The following is a 24630-nucleotide window of genomic DNA, read 5'->3' on the forward strand; positions in this document are numbered from 1 at the left end:
TGACGTATGTGTGGAGTGTTGATGATAAGGCTGTCTCAGATTTTAACTCGTAAGTTATTTTAGTTTTCTTGTTATGCTTATGTGTATATTACTAAATATTAAGCGTCTACAAATTAATGCTAATATAGGACCGTTTATAACAATAATATACATATGTGCAGAGATTTTGTAAAGTATTTACTTTTTATTGTTAGTACGTCGTTTAACCGGAGTGGCGTAGCGATCGTAAATTATTTTCGTCACGTGATCGTTTCAACCGCCAAAATAAGTGTCATTTTTCGCCGACAGCATACATTTCTGTTACAAAGAAACGTTAAATTGTTATTATAATCGTGATTGTTTCTTTTTTTTTCAACGAATTTATATCAGTTTAAGCATCTACGATAAGAGTTTTAAATAGTCGGGCAGTTTTAAATAGCGGTCAATATAATGGCTAAAGTGCACATAACCAACGTCGTGGTGCTGGACAATCCCAGTCCGTTTTTTAACCCTTTCCAATTTGAGTTGACCTTCGAATGCATAGAAGAACTCAAGGAAGATCTCGAATGGAAAATGATATACGTCGGTTCGGCGGAATCGGAAGAACACGACCAGGTATTAGACACGATTTATGTAGGACCGATACCAGAAGGAAGACACATGTTTGTCTTCCAAGCCCCACCGCCAGACGTCACACGCATACCAGAAAACGACGCACTGGGTGTCACCGTGGTGCTACTGGCGTGTTCATATAGGGGACAGGAGTTCGTCAGAGTCGGTTATTATATTAATAACGAATACAATGAAAGTGAGCCGGAATTACGCGAGAATCCTCCAGCAAAACCACAGTTCGATAAAGTAGTTAGAAATATTTTGGCTTCAGAACCAAGAGTGACTAGGTTTAAGATTAACTGGGCTGAACCGGACGCAGCTGTTGCAACGGACAGCGGAGACGGCAATTTGGAAATGTCACATGCACCGAGTAATGATTCCTATGGTGCTTCTTTCAATGCTGATAGTCAAATAAGCGGTACTGAGTTCCAGGGTAGCCTAAGTGGTTACGGAGACAATTCAAATTCAATCGCTCCGATGGAGTGTTGAGGTGAGAATTTTTGTATATATATACTCTTTTAGCTTATTTAATCTGTTTCGAGTTTAAAACATCAATAGCGTAATGGTTAAAGCACCATCTAGTGATGTAAAAAGTCTTAGAATTGTTTCTTACCCCTTGCACTATTGTTGTTTCCACTCTAAGCACGAGCTTTAAGCTTAAAGGAGGTTAATTGGAATATTAGTAATTCCCTTTAATAGGGCATTACTAGTAATCATTAAAAAAAAAGTCTGACATCCTGAAACCGATGTTTATAAAAGTTAGGAAATTTAGGTATTAACTTATTATTATTATACAAAAACAGCTAGTAGGATTTAAATGAAATTTGTAATGAAATATAAGAACAAGTTATATTGAAATATAATAATTAGACTTTTACTTAAACAGTAATATTTTAAAAGCACTTTGTTTTTATTAACTAACTCAACTGTTATCTTGCATCTATTTAGACAAAGAACTTATTTAGAAAGTATACCTCCACCAATGATGTTGCACCGATTCAAAATCAAATGTTGATATTTTGGATTTTGCCGTCTTGTGATTGGAATAGACTATAGATATATATGTACATTAGTGGATTTATATTAAAAAGATTTTGTTTATCATAATGTGATTACCAGTGATGAATTAATTCGGTTAGAAGTAAACTTATTAAATAATCCAGACTACCATCTAGACTGTGGCTGTGCACTTTGTGTATGTTCGTCTAGGTAGCCACCCATACATAATATTTTCTACAAATACCTGTATCCGTTTGAAAGTAGAGCAGGCCATTATAACTACAGTTACTAGGGACGTATAATTTCTCAAGATTAGTGGCAAGTTGGTTTTTATAAGAAATGGTTAAAATTTCACACAGCACCGATGTCTGTAGGTAGTAATTGCTTTATACCATTGGGTGGCTCATTTGACTGTCCGCCAGCCGATGCTTAATATTTCTTGCAGTGTTAATGTGATACAAAAACTGACAAAATAAAACTAATAAATAAGTAAAGGGAGTTGGTAGAGGGTTTGTCAACACTAAATTCCCTAGACTGACTGACCTGACTAGTATATTGATTTTTAATGTAACTAATTTTTATTTCAGATTGGTGCAGAATTAATTATGGAAGAAGATAATTTGTCAGTGAACAAAACAAATGAAATTTCTATATCGACTGATAATAATGTTTAAGTAAACTTGTGCGGAAGTTGATGCGTAGAGATGAGCAAAGGACATTGTTAAAATATTATGTATATTGTAATAACAATTCAAACAGAACTTGCTTGCAAATAGGCCTTTATTGATATTATAATGTGCGATCCGATGGTTTTAATTTATAATTTTTAATTTGAACCATGTGCCTGTGCCACAATGTCTTTGTCTGTAATGATTGAATTACAAACAAAATTATAAATTAGGATGATAAGTAAATTATGTAAATATGTTAAAAATGATTGTCTTATTGAAAAAAGAAAATATTTCGAATTGTCAGTTCAGTGTTGCCAGAGCTTAATCCAATTGCCATTTTTGTGATTGATATAGTGCTTGTGTTTAGTATCGGCAAAAGAAAATTAGTAGACAAAATAATGTTTAAATTATGCTTTTGATTAGAATCTTGAAAAAATATTATTCTAATAAATATCAAAACTGTCCGTTTTTACGCTTTCATGGACAAGCCACTGAACCGAATGTGATGAAGTTTGAACCCTAAGGAAGGACATAGCTTTTTTTTTTATGAATAGCACCAGTAACATATCAATATCATTTCAATTATTGTTAGGTAATTAAAATGGGGTGATAGTTATTTTATGGCCATTTTTGTTTTGAAGTTATGTTGTTCTTTTATAATGACCCTATCATTGAACATGCCATATATTGCCATTAGATTAACAGTGGCAGTAATTACTATAGCAATGGCAACATTTATATTTAAGAGATAGGTTTGGTCGATCAATATTGAATAATTTGATTGTGTATTTTATTAAAATAATGTAATAAACAATTCAAGATATTGTTCTTCTTAAAATTGATTTAGAAATTGCGTACAATATAATTGCCACCTTGGACATTAACTTCATGAAGTGTTATACGAATAAATTGCACCTAAAATTAGCGTCAATCTGTTTACTTAAAAAAAGCCATAAAAACATTTGAATACAATAAAGATCATTATTTTATTTTATTCATTCATGTTGTTTTAAGTTGCAATTAATGCATAAAAACTTTCTAGAACTAGCAATCTGATTTGAGTGTTCTCGTGCAAACCAGTTTGCGCAGTTAAACGCTATAAAATGGTGTTGCGCAAAATCTGGTGTATGCATTGAATTATTTTTGAAGATGTACGAATTTTGCTTTCTAATCACGTTAACACGTAATAGTTTGCACAATTAAATGTATTCGTTTAACTGGATACTAGAATCGCACGATTCAAGCACTAATGATATTTTCTTATAGTTTATTTCCTTTGTCTTTATATTTATTTTATGGCTTCTGTGGTAGCCTATGACGCGATAGGCGACCAATGATCGTTCAATGAATTGTATTCCAATGGCAGGAGGAGTAAATATAAACAAATCTTAGATTTACAAGCGATTTGCTAATATCTCCGCCATATTATGCACTACAATCTTGACTAATATATCTCTACTGATAATAACTTAACTATCCATGTATACTAATGTTTTTCCGTTAAAAACATCGCTAACATTAGAAATGCAATTTTTTCCATTCATCGTGATTATTTAGATGGTCATGACAATTAAAGGTCAATATTGTTTATTTTAGATACTCATGCCATTGAAATGGAATTTAGTTATTTTGACGAACGTAAGCAATAAAAACTGTTGTTATGTTTCACCCGCTGGCAAGTGCAACACAAGTAGAATAAGTTAGGTTTTTTTTTTTTAAATAATTATTTAGTATTAGTTATTCAAAGTAATTGTTATGTACTCGAAAAATAGATCATGCATTATTTTTTACTTGAAATTATAATTAAAAATATTAAAAACTCTGGATGGATAGTGTGACATCTCTGCTTGATTTGATTAAAAAAAATATAATAATAGTACAAAGTTAGTTGCAAGCAAGTTCGAAGCAATAAAATATTATGTAACTGTTGATTTGTCAAAACTGTATTTATTTTTTTATTTATTAAGTATAATGTAACAATAATTTGTTGATAGCGGAAATATTTTTACCAAAACTGAACTAATATAGATTTAACATAAAACTTTGTTTTTTTTTTTTTAATAATTTCGGCTGACAGCTAGGCTGAATGTTCCTATCCCCATGGCTATTTTAATAATCTATAGTATATACTAATAATTATAAATAAATATATAAATGTAAATAAATGAAAATAACTCTGTCTGTAACGCTTTCACGGACTAACAACTGAACTGAGTTTGATGAAATTTGGTCTGAAGCAAGCTTGAACCCCAAGGGTATAGGCTACTTTTTTAGGGTTTCGTAGTCAAATGGCAAAAAACGAAAGCCTTATAGATTCGTCATGTCCGTCCGTATGTCACAGCCACTTTTTTCCGAAACTATAAGAACTATACCGTTGAAACTTGGTAACTTTCAACCAAAAAGAGAAAAAAATAATTTTTGCATTTGCCCATACTTAGAACTGAAACTTAAAAAAAATTAACTTAAAAACCCATACGTGTGGGGTTTCTACAGATAGGTCAAAAACAGTATAGAGGTTTCTAATAATTTTTTTTTCTAAAATGAATAGCTTGTGCGAGAGACACTTCCAAAGTGGTAAAATGTGTCCTCCCATAACTTCTAAAATAATAAAATGGTAAAACTAAAAAACTATGATGTACATTACCAAGCTAACTTCCACCGAAAATTGGTTTGAACGAGATCTAGTAAGTAGTTTTTTTTATACGTCATAAATCGAAAACCGCAATTTACGTTACTTTAAATCATAAACCTTGTTACTTGCTGCTATGGAACCCTTCACGGGCGAGTCCGACTCGCACTTGGCCGCTTTTTGTACCTAACACCTGACGATTAACCGCTAAAAGGCGAGCGAAACCGTGAGCGGCAACTACCTTATTATCAATACGAAAGTAACTCTCTCTGTTACCACTTCACGCTTAAATCGCTCAAAGTTTTTATCAGGGAAATCATCCGTTAGGGTGTGAAAACGGGGGTGGAAGTTTGTATGGGATCAAACATTTCTTAAATAAGGTAATTGAACTTATCGTTAATTTAAATAATGTTTCTTAATTTTTGATAAATCTGGTTAATTAGAAGAGGATTTTAATAATTTTTTTTTCATATACATAATATACAGAAATAGAACTAAAATGTATCTCGCATCCTCCGCACGTTCGGGCTCAGGTCGCTCTTCCTCCATTACTCGGTGCTCCAATCCAACCGTTATCGGACTTCTCAATCTTTTTATTTTTTCACGAAACAAAATCCGTAATAACAAATGAATGAATGACAGCACCATCAAAAATGCAGTGTTGCCGTTTCTCAAAATCGATTCCATCAATTCCCCTTGACAGCAACACCGAGGCATAGTTCTTGATCGTATTAACAAATGGCGTTGCTCGTTCCTTGACACATATATATTTGGTGTGTTGTACGGGAGGAATTATGGCTCTATACCTCTTCCAGACCCAATCTGATAGAGATTTTTAAAAACGTAATCTGTGTAGACCGAGCCATAACCTTAATACAAATATTTACACACTGATACTTAATACATAATAAATAATAAATATATTAGACAACATCACATAAATTACTCTGATCCCAATGTAAGTAGCTAAAGCACTTGTGTTATGGAAAATCAGAAGTAACGACGGTACCACAAACACCCAGACCCGAGACAACATAGAAAACTAATGAACGTTTTCTACATCGGCTCGGCCGGGAATCGTACCACGGAGTGGCGTACCCATGAAAACCGGTGTACACACTACTCGACCATCGAGGTCGTCCAACATATATAAATATACTATATCAAAATATAATATACTATTATACAATTCTTTTTTGTTAAGATTTGTGATAATTCTTCAAAGAAACCTAACCTAACCTTGGGAACTAAGCAGTTACCTATGTCCGTTGCGCCTGTCGTACTGGGACCCTCATCGTTTCAACCATAACACAACAAAGTTGTACCAAGTATTCAACGCATGTATGTGCCATTTACGTGTGTAGGATGACTTGTCATGGCGAGCACATTCGCAGAATGAGTGACGTATAGCCTATCGCTACGTTTTCCTAAAAAAAAAAAAAACTAGACTATTTAATAGGCATGGGCGATATCCGATTTCAGATGTCGCCCTGTCTCTCTTTAACTTGACATCGTACGTATTTGTGAAAAAGAGACGAATGTGATATCAAAATCGGTTTCACGTTCGCTTCATCTCTTTCTCACAGACGGGTTACCGTAAAGTTAAAGAGAGACAGGACGAATGTTTCATGCGTTTAATGTTTTATCGTAGTTTGAGTGCTTTGCCGTACCAGAATGATGTTAATAGTTTTTTTTTGATGTGTAGATAACGTTACCCTTCAAATCGGATGCCGTCTGATATTAACTAAAAACAGCTGTACTTGCTATAAAATTTCTTATGTATTTTAGGTCATACCTTCATTGATTCCATTTACTATCCTCGAAGTTTTTTGGTTTATACAGGACCGGCCTTAACCATCTAGGTGCCCTTGGCTGGACATGCATTCGGCGCCCTTATATGACCAGGGTCCGAGTGGGAAGGTCCAAGATGGTCCTTAGAAAACATGGGACGACCTTTTTTTCAAAGCCAATCAAGGACCGACTCTAAAGATATGGATAGAGTATTGAGTGTATGCGGGACGGGAGACAGGAGACCCCAGATCTCGGCGCCCGGGCCGTCGCCCCATCGCGCCCCTCCCTAACGCCGGCACTGACTTTATAACGGCAAACTTCAGACACGCTTGGTTGGACGGCCTGCGGTGTCTAGTGTTCCCCAAATCTGAGCTTTCAAGGATCGGATTTTAGGTTTCTTTCTGATGTTCATAAATGATATACTTATATAGCGACCTATAGAAGGGATGATTTGATAATGAACAAAAGGGCCGATACCATTCACATCGGCTAAGGAATCCATAATCGCATGAAGACAAATAACCCAAACGCTCCTTTAACATGGCATATTCCGGAAAAATTAAGAAGTCTCGAATCTATGACTTTTTATGTAAACATATGTACAATAGATTTCGTTCATGTTTTAGTGTTTGATCTTTAGGTGTTATGCATAAGAATTAGCCCGTGTTCATAATACATTAGTAGTATTTTGGCCGTGAAAGAGCAACAGACAGACAGACAGAGTTACTTTCGCATTTATAATATTAGTAAGTATAGACATTGCAGAAATAATAAACTTAACCACCGGTGAAATACCAACGTTACCTATACCTTTGATATTTATAACACGATCCGAGTAATCTGATGTTTAATTATTTTGACCTTTCATTGACCTTTTACGACCGACCTTTGACCTTAAGTTACATATAAGGTCGAATGGAATTAGAAGAGTAAATTTATACAAATGTTTTGAGCGTTGATGTTTCCACGGTGCTTGCAAAAAGTAACCCGAACTCGGCTAAGTCCTCCCGTATTTTAGGAGGAGGCTTAGAACTTAAAAGTGTGGAAGATTATCATCCGATCCAAGTTACCTCACGATGTTTTTCTTATTTTGTTTGGTATATTGTTGTTATTTAATCCCATGTGTGCGTTTATTTTATCAGGTTTTAAAACTAGAGCTTCGCTTCGAAGTACGTTTGATATGCGCGGGACACGCTTGTGAGTTTTGGAAAAGAGTAACGGTTGAGTTTCTTGACGGTTCTACTTTCGGAACCGGTTATAGCTTTACATTTGATTCAAAACTTTAACATGAAGATTCAAAGCCGCTCTTATAAGTCAAGTGTAATCACTAGTAGGGAACGGGCAGAGCTAGAGAGAGGATTAAAAATACATTTAGCAGAAATTGATCCGTATCGCTATATAAATAAAGAGCATAATTGTATTTGAAAAATAAAAAGAGTTACAAGTCATTGTTCGGTTTTTACGATTTTGATCTTTATTTATAAGACTACTAGGGATCCAATATACTGTTTATTCGAAAATTATAATAGATTATAATATTAAAATTGTATTTTAAAGTGTCTCGTTGAGCGTCATCAGAGCAATGTTTAACGATGTAAAAAGTCACAGGTCCGATCCTGACATCTAGGGTTACTGTCGTCCCCACTCCTAACACAAGGTTTAGACTCAATCGGAGGGGGAAAAAGGAATATTAGTAATTCCTTAAAATGGGAATTTTTATTGTTGTACAAAATAAATTGCGCGTGAAAGATGAGTACAGAGTGACCAACCTTTAAAACGCGAGCGAAACCGCAGGCGGCAACTAGTACTAAAAATAATTTTAGAAATTGGCATTATACTTTATGCATCTTTGCGAGTTACGTAAAATGTACAGATAATTAAAAAAAATAAATGAATAAAACCTTTTTCTGTTTAATATTCTGAGCAATAAAAAAGAAATGGATTACGTCACGACTATTTACGAAATCCGTCTTGGTTACTAATCAAAATGTCTTTGACTAATAGAATCAGTAGAAATCCGCGTCCGTCAAGCAGCGATGTATTGTGTTCTGTTAAAATGGTTCGGAAATATATACACACTTTTTGTATCGTGATGATTGCGTGAGTGTTTTTTTTTTTTAAATATTTTTGACGTATGCAGCTTAAAAAATAATTTTAGTACTAGAATTTTTCATGATTATGCAGGTGACGCAAACCCATGAGATTATCAAAAAGTGCCCAACGCGTGTAAAGAAATTATCTATTCAAAAAAATAACATGAAAATTGTGTTTTAAATTAACAAATTCTAGCGTTAGAATTATTGTATGTAGCAGTACAATTGTACAATTTTTTGGTAGGGGGAAATCTCAAGGGTTCGCGTCACTGACGTGCTCAGAGCCGTCTCAAGCTATGCTGGGGCCCTTGGGCGCCCATGAATTTGGGGCCTTTTTGTATATCTATTACCATGTACAAACTATTTGCTTTGGGCCGGGCCTTAAATATAGTTCAAATAAACGGTGCGGTAATTTTCGAATATATATTCGTAGGAATATGATTGGTTGTACAATATTATAGCTATTTTACAGCCTTTTTCGATAAAAATGTAAGTTATTTCTTACAAAAATATCACTTTCGAAAATATACATAGCAGGCAACGTGAGAAAACAAACGTATGAAAGAAACCAAGTGCCCTATGGTAAATACAGTAATGGACATGCTCATGACTTGCGCATGTGCAGCGGCCTGCCATTATTGCCATTTTTTTTTAAATAAAATATATCTACTTTCTATAGGGGGGTCAATTCTACTAACGTATAACTTTAATAATAAACCTCAGCTTAATCGTAACCGAGGACCAAGAAGTTTACTTGGTGGGCTTTATGCAAACCGTCTGGGTAGATACTACATCAGATATTTTAGCACCAAATATCAGTACTCAGTAACATCTTAGTCCCCAAGGTTGGTGGCGCATTGGCGATGTTAGGTATGGCTAATATTTCTTACAGCGCCATTGTATGTGAGCGATGGTGACCACTCCTGTCCGCCAACCGATATCATAAAGAAAAAATTACTTATGGATCTATGGGTGGACTACTTATGGATAAATATTGGTTACCATACGATCCCAATTATATTCCGATTCAGCTGACTGAATCGCAACTAGATCGTTTCGTTTGTGGAATTGATACACGGCTAACAGCAACGGTTACCTTCCGATTCGATTGCGGTGAACTGTCAATTTGTTAGTAGAATTGTCCAGCCCTTGAAGCTTTGAGTAAAGCTTTTTTTATACAGATTGGCGCCGATGCCATCACATTAAATGAAAAGATAAAATTATCGAAAAATCTAAATAGATGATTAGTAAACTGTGATATTTGTGAACAAAATAGTTCATACGAATATTAAAACGAGTGCTGGACAAACAACAAACAAAAAAACAGTACTGTTTTACTACTGTTTTTTTTTTTGTTTTTCTACCATATGGCTTTTTTTGGCTTCAGGCCAGGGCCCCGTGGATTCAAGGGGCCCCCAGCTAAGTCAAGTAAAGTCAACGTCAAAAATAGGCGATAATGCGAAAGAATTCATAACTTTATTAAATTAAACAGATCGTATGGTTTGCAGCGCTGCGAGTCCTGCTATTAATCAAACCCATTCAATGAATTTAATTTACGTGTGAACATTACAGTATGGAATTCCGTACGTAGTATTTTCTTCCTAAAGATAACCATTTTTTTTTTTTTTTATCAGATTGACAGATGTCATCAATGGTTCTAAATTAGAGGACAAGCAATCTACTTCGAACAAATGTGAGTGTTTTTGTGATACGAAATATTAAAAAAAAAAAAAAACAAAAACATAATTAATAATAAAATATTATCATTGACATAACAATGAAACTGTATCTAGAGCAGTGGCGTCTTCCTGCTTGGCCTACGGGCCTCGAGGATTCCTCGAGGGCCCTCCTAGTTCGGGCATTTCCGTGTGAATGATTTTGACTCGTTTAAATTAAAAAAAACTGTATGATGAATACAGTTTATTTTTTTTCGTTTTATTTAAATTTTTCGTTTATGTTTCTAGCAAAGATGTCGCTACAACGCTTGACAGCGCTCCGAGCGCTAATGGCGAGCCAGCCGACTGCGCTGGCCGCGTACATTGTTCCTACTGCTGACGCCCATAACGTAAGAGACGATCACACATTTTCACATTAACAGCCTGTAAATTTCCCACTGCTGGGCTAAGGCCTTTTTCGTTTCTTCGTTTTGTCCCCTGTGCCTGTTACACTGGCTCACTTCAAAGAATACACTACGATACTAAATATTGCTGTTTTGCAATGGATTATGTGATACTACCTACTCCATAAAGTGATATCATTTGTTTCAGTCGGAGTACATAGCCCCGGTTGACGCGAGGCGGGAATGGTTGTCTGGTTTTATGGGGTCCGCGGGCATCGCCATCGTGACGTCAGCAAAAGCTCTCGTCTGGACGGATGGAAGATACTACACTCAGTTCCAGAATGAAGTTGATCTGAATGTATGGACGCTTATGAAGCAATGTGAGTAGTTATGTCTGGTTATAAACCCAGAGCCGAGATGACCCAGTGGTTGGATTTGTACATCTTAACCGATGATTATGGGTTCAACCTAGGCGAGTACCGCTGAATTTCAATGTGCTTTACTTGAAGAAAGACATCGTGAGGTACTGCACGTGTTGTATTTCAAATGAAATTCGGCCATATGTGTTTCCAAAAACATATTTCATGTTTTTTCTACTTCAGCACTACCTGATACGCCCTCTATGGACAAGTGGTTGACGAGTAACCTCGTATCCGGTTCTGTAGTGGGTGTCGACCCTCACACCATGACCAGGGAGGAGTGGACGCCTCTACAGGTATGTATGTTCACAGTAGCATTGATCACTTTGATAAAATCAGTGATAATCATTGTATGTGCACAAGAAGTAAGGATGAGCTTATAACGCCAAGTTTCCGACTCCGCAAAGTCAATAAATCCTTCTTGGGGCAAGGTATCCGTTTCTATAATAAAATTCTGCAGATATTTTTAACTTTGCCGTTTCATAGATTCAAGTCAATTGTAAAAAATACATCGGTAAGGATGGCATATTATTCGATACAAGATTATATTGATGATAAAAAACCGTGGAGTTAATGCTCGTTGACTTCCAGGCAGGAGACATGACATACGTATATAATTGTACTTAACTAACATGACTGTATTTTTAGATGTTGAAAAAGAGTAACTACTGAGTTTCTCGCCGGTTCTTCTCGGTAGAATCTACATTCCGAACCGGTGGTAGCTTTACTTTAAATAGTTCGTTAAATGACGATTCAAAAGTGCTTGTAAAAGCCTACTTGAATAAAGTATATTTTGACTTTTATTTTGATTCTATCTATAACAATTCCGATCGAATAAGGTTTACGTCTTCTTTGCAGATAAGCGAACCTTTGATTTAAATTCCATGCGATTCACTAATAGCTCAGCTATATTGTGCACTACGAAATAAATCTAAATATATTTTTAAGACGCTTATGTTAGCTTCACTTGTAACTATTTATGTAAGAAAATCTTGGAATCTTAACTCGACCCACTTCCCGGTCTTCGATTAGGATGACATTTTGCGCACGCACCGAGTTCTGTTGACAATACACGACTAGCTAAGAAACGTCATTACGAATCCAATATGGCGGCCTGTCCAAGATGGCGGACTGGCTGTTTGAAAATATGAACCCCATGATATGGATATCAAATGGAAGGGTTTGCTGTTAGGAACATGAAAAAAAATAGTCACGTGACTTAAATCCAAATTGGCGGACATTCAAGATGGCGGACAGGCTATTTGAAATTCATCCCCATGGGTATTAAATGAAAGGGTTTGCTTTTGTAATTTTTAGTGCGTGCTAAAAGGGTGTTATTTAGTTTTTCAAACTGTTATATATTATTTATTTTGTTTTCAGACGGCATTAACGAAGGCTAAAATGCAATTACTGGCCGTGGATAAAAATATGATCGATTTGACGAGATTCCAACTGAACGATCTTCCACCGGAGCGACCTTCAAAAGATATCATGCACCTTCCCATCGAGTACACAGGTATTGAGGACATTGATAGATACATTTTTTACATTAGCAGCCTGTAAATTTCCCATTGCTGGGCTAACGCCTCCTCTCCCTTTGAGGAGAAGGTTTGGATCAATTTCCAGCTCGCTGCTCCAATGCGGGTTGGTGGAATACACATGTGGCAGAATTTCGTTGAAATTAGACACATGCAGGTTCACGATGTTTTCCTTCACCTCTGAGCAAGAGATGAATTATAAACACAAATTAAGGATATGAAAATTCAGTGGTGCTTGCCTGGGTTTGAACCCGAATCATCGGTTAAGATGTACGTGTTCTAACCACTGGGCCATCTCGGCTCTCACTAACTACTGATATCCAGTAGATTTTTTTCTCCTAAAGTTCCGATACTAATTTCGTCGACGTTGAAAACGCCAATCACGAATCAACAATGAACAGATTGTTTACGTATCGACCAATGACGCCACGTCGATTCAAGGTCAAAGTTAATTTATCTTTATTCTTTCTAATGTTATACCATGTAATGGTAAGTGGTCACCACCGCCCATAGACATTGTCCTGTAAGAAATATTGAGCATTCCTTACATCGCCAACGCACCATCAACCTTGGGAGATAAGACGTTATGTTCCTTGTCAATTGTAACACAACCATAATAAATACTGCCGTTTCGCGGTCGGTGGTACCTACCACCATGTGAAGTACTACTACCATTGATTATAATCTCATTCGTATTTCGTTAACAGGAAAAACAGCCGGACAGAAGATAAAAGAACTTAGAGATAAAATGACCGAGAAGAACGTTTCCGCTCTTGTTATAACAGCGTTGGATGAGGTCGCATGTGAGTATCATTCACTTGACAATACATTGAATCGTTCATTCGTTCTTTATTAGCGGGTCTACTGCGCAACTTCCCGTTTAAACTGCAAGTCACTCGTGAAATTTTTAATGTCAAATAGTATACATTAGTTCAGTTAGAATTGGAGTTTGTCTTTGATTGGAACCTCTAAAATTATCAGTGTTTGTCTATTATATTGTGCTTGTATTATACGTATAAACCTTCCCCTTGAATCAATTGAAAAAGTTGCGTAGTTATAAAGATCCAAGCATGCACAGGGACGACCAGACAGCGGGCAGCGACTTGGTTTTATTTATTTATTTAATATGGAACTCCAACACAGGTACATATGTAATACAAAAAATACAAGTTTAGACAATAAAATATTAAATGTACCTCCAATTATAGGAGAACACAACATGCACTTATAAAGTATTGAACTCAAAAACAAAACTTAAGAAATAAAAATAAAAGGAAAAGAAAAAACTAAAACTAATAATTACAAAACAATGAAATAAAATAATTTATCGAAAACTATTTAACAAATCTAAACTGAACAAAATGAAAATAAGTTCAGAAACAAATTATAGAAACAAATTAACTTTGACTAACAATTTGCATAAAAGGCATAACATTTCTTCTTGAAAGTGCTAAAAGTGTCGAAACCAATGTCGATAGTTTTATGCCACGTAGTGAAGTTACCGATATTCGAGAAACGTATTGTAATGTTCTCATGTAAAGTCGATCTACCAATTAAATAAAATAAATATTATATTTAAATATCAGCTCGCTGTGCATTTTTATATATCCTCTTTTCCCGCGCTTTTGCGACGTGTGTCACTCGAGATGACAGATGCATAAAATACACAGATAATATATATTTATATAAAATATAAATCTAATGCTAATTAATATGTTACTATAGATCTGTGTACACTACACATATCATTACAGATACACTAAACCTTCGGGGTAGCGACATTAACTACAATCCGGTATTCTTCTCGTATCTCGTCATCACCCCCTCATCGGTGGTACTGTTCTGGCGTGACGGGAAAATACCGCAGGATATACGGGAGATACTGTCGGAAGAAGGCGTCGATTTGAAGGGGAGGCCGTATGATGAAATCACTCGAGCGTTGAAAGAATTAGCCGTAAGTTTAGTTTGTTTTTTATGATATCGGTAGGCGGACGACCATAAGGGCCACCTGATGGTAAGTGGTCACCACCGCCCATAGACAAAGGCGCTGTAAGAAATCTTAACCATTCCTTATATCACCAATGCGCCACCAACCTTGGTAACCAAGATTTTACGTCCCTTGTCCACTCAGCCTTCAAACCGGAACACAACAATACAGAGTACTGCTGTTTGACGGTAGACTATCTGATGAGTGGGTGGTACCTACCCAGACGAGTTTGCACAAAGCCCTACCACTTAGTAAATAAATAAAATAGTTTTAGATATTCGTTGCTAATGTTATTGAGAGCTGAGATGGCCCAGTGGTTAGAACGCGTGCATCTTAACCGATGATTTCGGGTTCAAACCCAGGCAGGCACCACTGAATTTGCATGTGCTTAATTTGTGTTTATAATTCATCTCGTGCTCGGCGGTGAAGGAAAACATCGTGAGGAAACCTGCATGTGTCTAATTTCAACGAAATTCTGCCACATGTGTATTCCACCAACCCGCATTGGAGCAGCGTGGTGGAATATGCTCCATACCTTCTCCTCAACGGGAGAGGAGGCCTTAGCCCAGCTGTGGGAAATTTACAAGCTGATTATTTTTTTATTATGTTGCTAATATTATAAATGCGAAAGTAACTCTGTTTGACCGTTGCTCGTTCAAGGTCGCTGAACCGATTTTGATAAAGTTTGGTATCAGGAAAGCTTGAACTCCGAGTAAGGGCATAGGGTACTTTTTATACCCAACACCCTATGATCAACACCTAAAACGTGAGCAAAGTGACAACTTCTATTCAATATAAGTATTTATGTAATTAGATTGGCAAAAAAAAAAGACCCGCTGAGTTTCTTTCGCCGGTTCTTCTCAAGTCAGGGTGTTTCCTCTTCCGAACCGGTGGTAGTGTTTGATTTGACCATCAATAAGTAAGTGTAATGCTTCTATATTGAATAACGGAATTTGAGTTTGAGTTTGAGTTTGACTGGTGTATACGTGAACGTACCTCCGTCTATATGTTTGTTACGTTTTTACTGTTAAACTACTGAAATGAATGTGATGAAATTTGATATGGACCAAGCTTGAAATCCAAGAAGAAAAAGCGTCCCATGGAATTTATTTGGTCTATTTGTTTAATCCTCTTTACGTCTTAAATACTCAGTTAATCATAGAATTTAACACGCACGTTGACATTGAATGTCCGCACAACCACTCTGTGGGGCAAGATATCGCCGGCGGTTTCTCCGAGTCGATACGACTTTGGAACCTTCGAGAAAGGAGTGTACTCATTTCCTAAAGGCCGGCAAAGCAGTGTCGATGTCCTGCTCGTTCGCCACCTATGACATAAATATAAAAATAGTTTAACTAAAAAACACGTTTTTAGCACACACTAAAAATTACAAAAGCAAACCCTTTCATTTAATACCCATATCATGGGTATAAATTTCAAATAGCCTCTACGTCATTTTGGATTTAAGTCACGTGACTATTTTTTTTATGTTTCTGACAGTAAACCCTTCCATTTGATATTCTTATCATGGGGATGCATTTCGAACAGCCAGTCCGCCATGTTGGACAGGCCGCCATATTGGATTCGTAATGACGTTTCTTAGCTAGTCGTGTATTGTCATCAGAACTCGGTGCGTGTGCAAAATGTCATCCTAATCGAAGACCGGGAAGTGGGTCGAATTAAGATTCCAAGATTTTCTTACATACATAGTTACAAGTGAAGCTAACATAAGCGTCTTAAAAAGTTGTAGGATACTGAAAGGGCACACAGTACCTCCTGCCGCCTCATACGTAACCGCGCATGAACTAGTAGTCATTAATTTTATTATTTATTTATTTATTTATAGAGAGAGCTGTCGGAAAACGGCGATGGCGAGCATTCGATTTGGTTGTCCAGTGAAGCGAGCGAGGCGGTTCACCGGGCGGCCTCTGGGGTGAGTCCTATTCGGTCGAATCAAATCAAATGTATTTTTATTTATGAAATAGGAAGGGGGAAAGGACCTGATGGTAAGTGGTCACCGCCATCCATTACCGCTGTAAGAAATTGCGGTGGTAGACAATTAAACTTTCCCGCCAAATTTAAAGCGGGTTCAAAATACTAATATATTATTAAACCTCCGAAATGTGCTGTATATTCTGCCTCGGCGGTGAGACCGGCTCGTAAGTCGTGACCCGTGTCTACCGTCACGTCTCTCCGTCCGCTCTGCCGTCGTATGTGTGCGTGTGTGCGTGTATTATATATGTCGCAACACTGACATCGAAATGTCATTCCCCGGCTGAGCGGCGCTCTCGCCACTCCTCGACCAGCAGCCGGCCCGTGCGGTCGAATATTGAAACCGACGCGCGTTCCAACTAAGTTAATTTAAACAATAAACGAGTTCATTGGTTTGCTGTGTTGCCCAGTGCTTGAAACTTAAGTATGGACCGTACCGCTGAAACTGAGGCTCATCATCCGTCATATACATATTAAAAACTGATCTGTTTCCAGGAAGGTGATTTGAAGAAACCCTTGAATTTGGTCTCCGAAATGTCTCCGGTCGCGTTGGCTAAGTTAGTCAAGAACCCGGTGGAGTTGGAGGTATGTGTGTTCTACATAAAATGGTGAGGGCGTTGTGCAAACCCGTCTGGGTAGCAAACGTATATTATATTCTGCCACCAAAAAGCAATGGGTTGTATTTTTGTGTTCCGGTGTGAGGTCCATATGTATGAACGTTAGATACCAGGTACTGGACATTATTTTATTTTAAATATATTATTATTTCACTGTAATGTATTTATATATTATGTTTATATCTGTCTTGTACGCCCCTAACTCTTCTGTATCTGTTTCTTTAGAAGGTTTAGAAGGATTTAGCGTTAAGGTCGCCTCTTGTTGACTTGACTAAACTATATTTTTACTGGTAAAGAGTATTTTGATTTGTATTGATGGTTAATCTAGCGCTTATGTGTATGGGATGGTGACCACTTGCCATCGGATGATCCAATTGTCGGTTCGACTTTCGCAGTTTCGGTGCTCTCTTCTTCCAACAAACTTCGATCGTAAATAACAGCCCTCCTCATACCGGAACACCAGTACGGAGGACTAGGTATTGCTGTTTCGCGGTAGAAAGTGACGAACAAGGCCGGCTTTGACCATAAGGATACCTTGATCCTGAGCTAGACATGCATGCAGCATTTGACCTTTTGGTCCGTGGTAGAAATCGTAAACGACGTGGACGAGGGCTGGCTTTACGATATGCGTAGGGCACAGTATTGATGGTATGCAGCACGGCAGGTAGGAGACTCCAGATCTCGATACCACCTCAATTTAGCGAACTAGGCTGTCGCCATATCACGCCCCCCCCCCCATCTACTTAGACGAGTATAAAGCCCAAGTTAGCAACCATTATTTGTGACTTCGCGGATTAATTTGAACGTCTATTCAAGGGTTTTCGTCAGTGTCATATAAGAGACGGCATAGCGGTGGTACGTTTCTTCAAATGGTTGCACGATCAGATCGACGGTGGTACCACCGTCACCGAGGTGCAGGCTGCTGATAAGCTGCTAGAATTCAGAACGTAAGTACATTTAATCAATACTAATATTACGAAGAGGTTAAATTTGTTTGTTTGTGGGGGGTAAGCTCATAAACGAATGGTCCAATACTAAAAATGTTTTGTACTTCTAAGGTATATAATTGTTTGCGATGCCATTTTCTCAATTCATTAGAGTTATTCAGGGGGGGGAATTAAAAAAGTGCCCTATGCCCCTTTTCGGGATTTAAACTATCTCAGATCAAACCATAGATCTCGATGGTCATTAGACCGATGAGGCAGATATAGTAAACTATTGCATTGTATTGAGAGCCGAGATGGCCCAGTGGTTGGAACGCGTGCATCTTAACCGATGCGGGTTCAAACCCAGGCAGGCACCACTGAATTTTCACGTGCTTAATTTGTGTTTATGATTCATCTCAAATTAAAACATCGTGAGGAAACCTGCATGTGTCTAATTTCAACGAAATTCTGCCACATGTGTATCCACTGACCTATATACTCCAAACCTTCTCAAAGGGAGAGGAGGCCCTAGCCCAGCAGTGGGAAATCCACAGTCTGTTACTGTATTGTATGGTGTTGCGTTGTGTTGTATTTGTTGTTTAATCGATCATGGTTTTCTTCCGTCGTGTTATTAATAATGAGGTCATTATTTAATAATTTTCATTATATTTACAGAGAGGAGAAGTATTTCATGGGTCCGTCATTCGAGACGATACCAGGCGCGGGCGAAAACGGCGCCATAATACACTACAGTCCCTCCCGTGACGGACCTCAGAGGGAAATCCGAGCCAACGACATGTTCCTACTGGACTCCGGTGGACAATATATGTATGGGGTTATATTTGTTAAAATATTCGTATTATATAATACAGGCGAGGTGGCTGGTGGGGCTTTACAACCATCCCTGGTTAATATTTCTGTTATTGTCACTATATATGGGCAGTGACGAGCACTTGGTGGTCACGGTTATACTTGGTGGTAGGGCTTTGTGCTAGCCCGTCTGAATAGGTGCCACCCACTAATCATATATTCTACCGCCAAACAGCAGTACTCAGTATCGTTGTGTTCCGGTTTGAAGGGTGAGTGAGCCAGTGTAACTACAGGCACAAGGGACGTAACATCTTAATTTCCAAGGTTACTGGTGCATAGATTATGTGAGGAATGGTTAATATTTCTTACAGCGCCATTGTCTATGGGCGGTGGTGACCACTTACCGTCAGATGTCCCATTTGCTCGTCCGGCAAACTTTACCAATAAAAAGATATTAAAACGGTCTTTTTATCGGATTCGGTTACGGTTACGGATAGATTTTTATTCCGGATATCCGATAGTTTCGGTTACGGATCTCCGTAACATCCTTGCTACTAATAATTGCTATGTTATCATGCAGATTAAAATTATTTAAGTTATTCTGTTAACGATTACTGAGAAAAAATAAATCAACGTATCAAATATTTTGCTTTTTCACGTATATTTGATATTCCACGCCTTAAGGGCGCTCTTTAGTCGGTAGGGCTTTCCCCCACATGGAGTCTCCTGAGACTTCTCCCCTCCCCTCTGTGAGACTCACCAACGCCAAATGTACGTGTTGTGAACATGGAAACCCACTAAAAACAGCGGTATCCACTCCGTATCTTCACGGCGTCACGATTGCTTACGTATGCTACCGTATCAGCATTCTGTAGCCTGTTCCAATCTCAAGACGAGTTACCTTACGACAAATAAAAATCTTTGACCTTGAAATGACGCGATGTCATTGGTCGAGAGCTTGAATTGTCTGTGATGTTCAGTATAGAGTCGCAACGGACTGCGTTTCAAATGTCGACGGAGTCTTGTTTACTTTGGAACTTAAATTAAAGCGAATATAAGTATTTAAGTGGTTTTAGATTAGTGGTTTTAGTTGACTGCACACCTTGGGAATGAAATGATCGCCTCCAGGCTGTTTCAAATAACTAAAATATAATAATTATTGTACATGCAAAATGAAAAAAAAAAAAAAATATCCCGCTGAGTTTCTTTCGCCGGTTCTTCTAAGGTCCGAGGTGCTAAATTCCGAACCGGTGGTAGATTTTTGACAATCAATAAGCAAGTGTAAACACTTCTATATTGAATAAAGATTTTTGACTTTGACTTTGATCGTACCATTGGAACAGACTATAGAATAGAGTTTATTTAAATATGTGCAGGGACGGCACAACGGATATAACACGTACGAGACACATGGGGGCGCCAACGTTGGCCCAAAAGGACGCGTTCACTCGCGTTCTTAAGGGACAGATCGGTGTTGGATCAGCGCTGTTCCCTAAAGGGGTCAAGGTATTTCGGTTTATCGTTCATTCAACGTTCACTATTTGTTCGATCGTGAATATATCTGCAGCAAGTTTTATAGCTGAATTGTTTGTCATTCAAATATCCGGTGAAGAGGACCATTTCTGAAATGTGTGGTTATAAGGTTTACTTTATAAATTAAATATGTTTATATAGACATAATTGTCATCAATAATATGCGTATTAACGTACAGGAAATTGTGTCCAATCAGGAAAATCCGTTAAATAAAAAAGATACAAGTTACTTGTTAGTTAGTCTAAAGTACATTTGAATCGTAATTTTAGATGAAAATTTTGTGCGAGCAAGTCAAGTATAAAGGATGGTTAATATACAATACAAAAAAAAAAAAAACGACAGAAGCGTGGAGTTACTGCTCGTTGACTTCCAATCAGGAGACATAACATACATATATAATTGTACTTAACTAACATGACTGTACATTTAGATTTGAAAAGGAATAACTACTGAGTTTCTTGCCGGTTCTTCTCGGTAGAATCTACATTCCGAAACCGGCGGTAGCATTACTTAAAAAATTTTGTTAAATGACGATTCAAAAGTGCTTGTAAAAGCTTAATTGAATAAAGTATATTTTGATTTTGGTACAATAGTGTTGATGATTAATTGATATCGACCGGAGCGATTTTGGTCTACGCAGCCAATATGAAGAGAGATCAGCTAACCACCCTGGACATATTACCACGCTGCACGAGGGTGCACTTTCTATTCCCTCACTCACATAATCCGAAGGGACGGAAATCCGACCGCAAAGAGTTCAGGCGCAGGACTGACAGCTTTACGTGCTATCCGAGGCACGGGGCAGTTACTGAGAATATTTCGATAGAAAACCGAATAACATTTTATCGGCCCGACTTGGACTTTGGACCTAGGTCGAGATCTGCATATAGGAAGCCACTAGCCAACGGAACAGAGCTAATGTCTATGAGCCGAACTAATCATCAGTTGACGCATTAGGCAGTCTATACAACTCCACCCTTTCCAGGGTAATGTGCTGGACACACTCGCCCGCAAGTCACTCTGGGACTCCGGCCTGGACTACGCGCACGGAACCGGACACGGCGTGGGACACTTCCTGAACGTTCATGAGGGTCCCGCCGGTGTGTCCTGGAGGCCCTATCCCCATGATCCTGGTCTAGCGCCCGGTCAGATACTTAGTAACGGTGAGTTTAAGGGGAATACGTCGCTGACTTAGTTCGTGGATGAAAGTGACACAGATCTTTGTAACACAACTTCTCGTCTAAATAACAGACACATTGAAATAAATTAAACGCGTTGTTATTAAAAATTCCGTGTTGAGAGTGTTGCCATATTTAAAAATATTTTAAAAATAAAAATTATTACTGTATAATTTTTTTATTTACAGAACCTGGTTATTACAAGGTCGGAGAGTACGGCATAAGGCACGAGGACTTGGTGGAGATCATATCTGTAACCAACAGCAGCGATCACCCCAGGGTGAGTTCGTAGACTAACTTACCTTCAGCTTGGGTTTCGTGTATATATCCATAAAAAGTGATAATTACTTTTCCCAAAGGAAACTTGGCAACATATATACGGACGGCCTAATGGGCCACCTGATGGTAGGTGGTCACCGCTGCCCATCATAGACATTGGAGCTGTAAGAAATATTGAAAATATCTTTCTTTCAACTGTACTGACTCTGAAATATTTAACTGAAATCAAAACATACTTCATTCAAGTAGAATTTTAAAAGCACTTTTGAATCGTCATTTTGCAGAACGGTATTAAAAATTATACCGGTTCGGAATGTAGATTCTATCGAGAAGAACCGGCCAGAAACTCGGTTGTTATTGTTTTGCAAAATTTGAAATACGTTATTATATATAATGTTTTTTTTTTACAATCCATTTGATTTTATGAATTGTTATTTTCGAAATATCTGAGACCATCGTTGTGAGCATCCAGAAGGTCTCTTAAGTCTTATTGGGGAGGGGGGTGGATCTTCAGTTAAATATTATGCCTTATTTACTAATGTTTTTATGAATCGGAAAAGTTTAAGAGATGTTATGTTCTTTGTGACTGTAGTTACTGCTCACTCATCATCAACAGTATTGCTGGTTGGCGGTAGAATATCTAATGAGGGGGAAGGGGGGGGGGTGTAATTGAGCCCTACCGTAGCCTAAAATTATTTATTTAATCCACAGGCATCAAAACTTCTCGGTGATTTCGACGGTCGTGGTGTTTTGGGATTTAGCACGTTGACTCTGGTACCAAATCAACGGAAGTGCTTGAAACTCGATTTGCTGGACGACTTTGAGGTATCTTTTACTTTTGTCGAGTTTTTTTTTTTAATGAAATAGGTACGCGAACGGTCAAAGGGGCTTTCTGATGGTAAATTGCCACCACTGCGTATAGATATTATTGCTTTAAGAAATTCGAATGCTCCACTAACCTTGGGAACTAAATTACGTCCCTTGTGCCTGTATTTAAACTGGCTCACTCATCCTCCAAACTGAAACACAATACTACGAAGTATTGCCACCTTGTAGAATATATGAAAGCCCTACAACCAAGTGAAGTAAACTAAAATTATAAATACGGGATTGATCTCGTTTATTTGTGTAACGATCGATCATTAGTTTGGGTACCTAATACGTGATACCCCCTAAACTTGCGAGCGAAGACAGTAAACTAGTATTAAAACTGCTGTCGTGATGCCGCTTTTCAAAGCCAAGTCATCAGAAACTGCTGGATAGGTGCCGTAGCCGGAATCTATCAGGACATTGCTGTTATAGTTATATAATTAATTTACACAGATCGTTTAATAATCCTCTTATTTTTCACAGATTGAATACATAAACGCTTACCACTCGCGAGTGTTCAAAGTTCTCGGAGAGATTTTGAAGAGTCGCGGCTTGGAAGAAGATTACGAGTGGCTGGCGAACGAGTGCGAACCCGTAACGAGGTGAGAGGTTGCCAGGGAACGTATCTTCTAATGGCAGATAGAGTTTCGATAAACAATCTTTAGATGTGGTCATGGTCTATGGTCACGGTCTTTGTTCATAGTCTATGGTCGTAGAATATGGTCATAGTCTAAGGACATAGCCTATGGTCATAGTCTAAGGACATAGCCTATGGTCATAGTCTAAGGATATAGTCTATGGTCATAGTTTAAGGACATAGTCTATGGTCATAGTCTAAGGACCTAGTCTATGGTCATAGTCTTTGGTCAAGGTAGATCATGGTGTACCGTATAATTAATATATTATTTCATATAATTTTAAACTACTGAAACGAAATTATATAAAGACATAATGAGAGATACCATAGAGTCGTGAGAGTCACGACACCTCATCGCGTGAACGTGAACGCGGGGAACTCCCGTCGGATGACAGCGTCGCTAATTCGTTCAAACATTCAAGCCCCGCCCCCATGTCGTTATGACGTGTCGTCGTAGCGGTCACGGCTTTCTGTTGCGTGTTTATATTAAACTGTTTTTTTCTTTTCAGGTCTTGAAAATTGTTCCCGAAAATGCTTTTAATAATACATGATAATATTTATTGATCGTATTTTAATCATTTCATAAATTATATAACTGGCTCTCTTGTTTTATTTAAAACCTCTTTAAATAATCATTGTAAGCACTAATTTTGTAATACGGGATTATTGATCTCGCAGTCAAACCAGTCATCTGGTTTTGTTGGACATTGTAACAATACACACTTTTAAACATTAAAGACACAATAAATTAATTTAAAAAAACCAGCAAACAGGGAGTTGAATTCGCGCACGATGGGTTCCCTACCATTATCTATAAAAACGACAAATCTCTCTTGTATGGGAGGGGCTTAAATATTTATTTTATTCTGTTTTTTAGTATTTGTTGTTATAGCGGCACCAGAAATACATGATCTGTGATAATTTCATGTCTAACTATCACGGTTCATGAGATACAGTCTCGTGACAGACGGTTAGCGCAGTCTTAGTATTAGGGTCCTGTTTTAACCTTT

The 24630-nt window shown here is 37.6% G+C and overlaps 2 protein-coding genes across 3 annotated transcripts; both read left to right on the plus strand.

Annotated features, from left to right (window-relative positions):
• The first annotated feature begins 14 nt into the window (after positions 1-14).
• On the plus strand, positions 15-24220 carry LOC113404410 (xaa-Pro aminopeptidase ApepP-like). 2 transcript variants are annotated; one of them, XM_064220089.1, is made up of 18 exons: positions 15-49; positions 10409-10467; positions 10739-10839; positions 11042-11213; positions 11436-11548; positions 12633-12768; positions 13498-13593; positions 14545-14744; positions 16624-16710; positions 17265-17354; positions 18203-18333; positions 18988-19140; positions 20499-20628; positions 21642-21819; positions 22023-22114; positions 22825-22938; positions 23467-23585; positions 24130-24220. In XM_064220089.1, exons 3-18 carry the CDS (start codon positions 10744-10746, stop codon positions 24134-24136), a joined length of 1914 nt encoding a protein of 637 aa, XP_064076159.1. In that variant the 5' UTR covers positions 15-49; positions 10409-10467; positions 10739-10743; the 3' UTR covers positions 24137-24220. The 2 variants fall into 2 exon arrangements, with proteins under 2 accessions (XP_064076159.1, XP_064076158.1); XM_064220088.1 differs by lacking the exon at positions 15-49 and adding an exon at positions 8759-8781.
• Positions 106-2436, plus strand: LOC113396838 (histone chaperone asf1). The gene is made up of 2 exons (XM_026634898.2): positions 106-1081; positions 2178-2436. Exon 1 carries the CDS (start codon positions 430-432, stop codon positions 1078-1080), a length of 651 nt encoding a protein of 216 aa, XP_026490683.1. The 5' UTR covers positions 106-429; the 3' UTR covers position 1081; positions 2178-2436.
• Positions 24221-24630: the final 410 nt, after the last annotated feature.

This window comes from Vanessa tameamea, chromosome 31, assembly GCF_037043105.1.
Source record: "Vanessa tameamea isolate UH-Manoa-2023 chromosome 31, ilVanTame1 primary haplotype, whole genome shotgun sequence".
NCBI lineage: Eukaryota > Metazoa > Arthropoda > Insecta > Lepidoptera > Nymphalidae > Vanessa > Vanessa tameamea.

Excerpts from the sequence above, each read along its gene's own strand:
- LOC113404410 (XM_064220088.1), top strand. Across the intron at positions 10,468-10,738 it reads GCAATCTACTTCGAACAAAT|CAAAGATGTCGCTACAACGC; the intron begins GTGAGTGTTTTT and ends TTATGTTTCTAG. Across the intron at positions 11,214-11,435 it reads ATGGACGCTTATGAAGCAAT|CACTACCTGATACGCCCTCT; the intron begins GTGAGTAGTTAT and ends TTTCTACTTCAG.
- LOC113396838 (XM_026634898.2), top strand. The coding sequence starts at position 430 with ATGGCTAAAGTGCACATAACCAACGTCGTGGTGCTGGACAATCCCAGT.